General features: G+C 50.1%; 1 protein-coding gene across 1 annotated transcript; it reads left to right on the plus strand.

Annotated features, from left to right (window-relative positions):
- The first annotated feature begins 389 nt into the window (after positions 1-389).
- LOC119276333 (cytochrome P450 72A15-like) lies at positions 390-2,465 on the plus strand. Its single transcript, XM_037557372.1, has 4 exons — positions 390-981; positions 1,078-1,322; positions 1,424-1,808; positions 1,935-2,465. Exons 1-4 carry the CDS (start codon positions 436-438, stop codon positions 2,358-2,360), a joined length of 1,602 nt encoding a protein of 533 aa, XP_037413269.1. The 5' UTR covers positions 390-435; the 3' UTR covers positions 2,361-2,465.
- The last annotated feature ends 214 nt before the right edge of the window (positions 2,466-2,679 follow it).

Consider the following 2,679-nt stretch of genomic DNA (forward strand, 5'->3'; position numbering starts at 1 on the left):
GGGGTGTTTCGTTAAAAAAGAAGGGCTAAGCTGAATATAAACATGGCGTTGACTTTTGATATCGCTTCTCAGGTTATATATGCACTGGGACGGTGTCCAGTTTCCAGGGAAGACCGAGCAAATCTGAGTTGTGATCTCATACTGCTAGCAACAATCAATGGGCACACGTGGGGTCCCTGGGTGCATCACCTCTCAGCTCGACCAAGCCGATTCCACTAGGAGTTTCTTCTCCACCAAGTTCCTTCGGAGCAAGGCAACATGGCCGCACTCTTCTTACACTACGCTTGAAGAAACCTTAAACAAATGGGCACGATCCAAGGACTAGAGCAACCGGGCAACACCTCCTCTATATAACCTTTACATTACCCAGCTCCAGTAAATGTCCACTTGAATCAGATCCTACTGCTAGCATAGCAGCACACTTTTCTCCTGAGAATGCTCTTTGAGAGAGGCATGGTGGTTCTTGGAGGAGTGACGCCGGCCTCGTTGCCATGGGGCTTCCTGGTGTGCGGCCTCCTGTGCCTCGCGCTTCTGCGCCAGGCCGGCAAGCTGCTAGACATGCTGTGGCTGCGGCCGCGGCGGCTGGAGCGCGAGCTCAGAGCGCAGGGCCTCCGCGGCACGCCCTACCGCTTCCCCGTCGGCGACCTCAAGGAGTACGGCCGGGTGCACAAGGCGGCCTGGGCGAGGCCCTTGCCGCTGGGGTGCCACGACATCTCCGCCCATGTCGCGCCTTTCCTCTACAACGCCGTTCAGGAACACGGGAGGACGTGCTTCTCTTGGGTCGGCCCGATCCCCAAGGTCACCATCAGCGACCCCGACCTCGCCAAAGACGTCATGTCCAACAAGTTCGGCCACTTCGAGAAGACCAAGCTTCCGGCGCTGTCCAAGCTGCTCGCCGAAGGCCTCGCCAGCATCGACGGCGACAAGTGGGCCAAGCATAGGCGCATCCTCAACCCCGCGTTCCAGCTCGAGAAAGTCAAGGTACGCAGAGCACCTTTGATTGAGCTTGTGCTTTGAAAGGTGATATAGAGTGCACTACAAAGAATTGATCTTTGGAATGTGCGTGTGACTCTGCAGCGCATGCTGCCGGCGTTTTCTTCATGCTGCGAAGACCTTGTTAGCAGATGGAGGGAATCCCTAGGCTCCAACGGGTCATGCGAGCTGGACGTTTGGCCGGAGCTCAAGAACCTGACGGGGGATGTTATTTCTCGCACCGCATTCAGCAGCAGCTACCTCGAGGGGAGGAAGATCTTTCAGCTACAGGAGGAGCAAGCTGAGCGCCTCATAACAAACATTCGGGCGCTTCTCATTCCCGCCTACTTGTTAGTACTACTATTAAGCTTTACTAGCACTTACTGATTTCTTTTTTATGTAAGTTCCATCTTCGTCTATACTGAACATGTGACGGGATTTTCGTTTTCAGGTCCTTGCCAACCAAAAACAACAGAAGGATGCATCAAATCAACAAGGAGATCGAATCGATTCTGAAAAATCTGGTTGGCAAAAGAATCCAAGCAATGAAACAAGGCGAGAGCACCAAGGACGACTTGCTTGGCTTATTGCTAGAGTCAAACATGAGACAGACTGACGAGCATGGCCGATCCAGCCAGGGGATGACAATTGAAGACGTCATCGAGGAATGCAAGCTGTTCTATTTTGCAGGAATGGAGACGACGTCGGTGCTGCTCACGTGGACCATGATCCTACTCAGCATGCACCCGGAGTGGCAAGACCGTGCGAGGGAGGAGATCATGGGTCTATTTGGAAGAAACAAACCGGAATATGAAGGACTAAGCCGACTCAAAACGGTGAGGCTTAAATATATTCAAATCGATGCAACTGATTTTGTTTCATTCAAGATTCGAAAGTATCAACCACATCAGCTTGTTGATTGGACGGACGTTTACGTTCCTGTGTTGTGTCGGCAATTGTAGGTGACCATGATCCTTTATGAAGTTCTCAGGCTGTACCCACCGGCAACCTTATTCAGCCGAAAAACTTACAAGGAGATGGAGATTGGAGGCATAACATACCCTGCTGGCGTCATGGTTGAGCTCCCCGTGATGTTCATCCATCATGACCAGCACATTTGGGGCAGCGAAGTCCATGAGTTCAAGCCAGACAGGTTCGCCGGTGGGGTCTCCAAGGCATCCAATGATTCAGGTGCCTTTCTCCCTTTCGGTTGGGGCCCACGGATCTGCATCGGCCAGAACTTCGCACTTCTTGAAGCCAAGATGGCAATGTGCATGATCATTCAAAGCTTTGAGTTCGAACTCGCGCCGTCGTATAGTCATGCGCCATATACTGTGATAACATTGCAACCAATGCATGGTGCACAGATAAATCTTAGAGCTATTTGATCATTCTATTTTTATTGTCTCGCCGTCATGTATGATATAGTGAATGTGATGATTTTTCATGGTACGAATAAAAGTGTGTGTATAGTGGTTGGGTTTCAAGTTTCACTCAGTTACTGCTAAGCACTTTAAAACAAGGAAAACTGGTAGTTCGGCACACGCCTCGTCATGTATTTATATGCGATGATACAAGGTACAGAGATCCAACTATGAGATCGTAACGAGCTACAGATAAACCGTATCTACAACCAACGAGATATACCATACTAATTACCTCAATTTGGCATACAACTTAAATAAAACATTCGTTTGTTTAACATAC

This window comes from Triticum dicoccoides, chromosome 3B (assembly GCF_002162155.2).
Source record: "Triticum dicoccoides isolate Atlit2015 ecotype Zavitan chromosome 3B, WEW_v2.0, whole genome shotgun sequence".
In the NCBI taxonomy this organism is placed as follows: Eukaryota; Viridiplantae; Streptophyta; class Magnoliopsida; order Poales; family Poaceae; genus Triticum; species Triticum dicoccoides.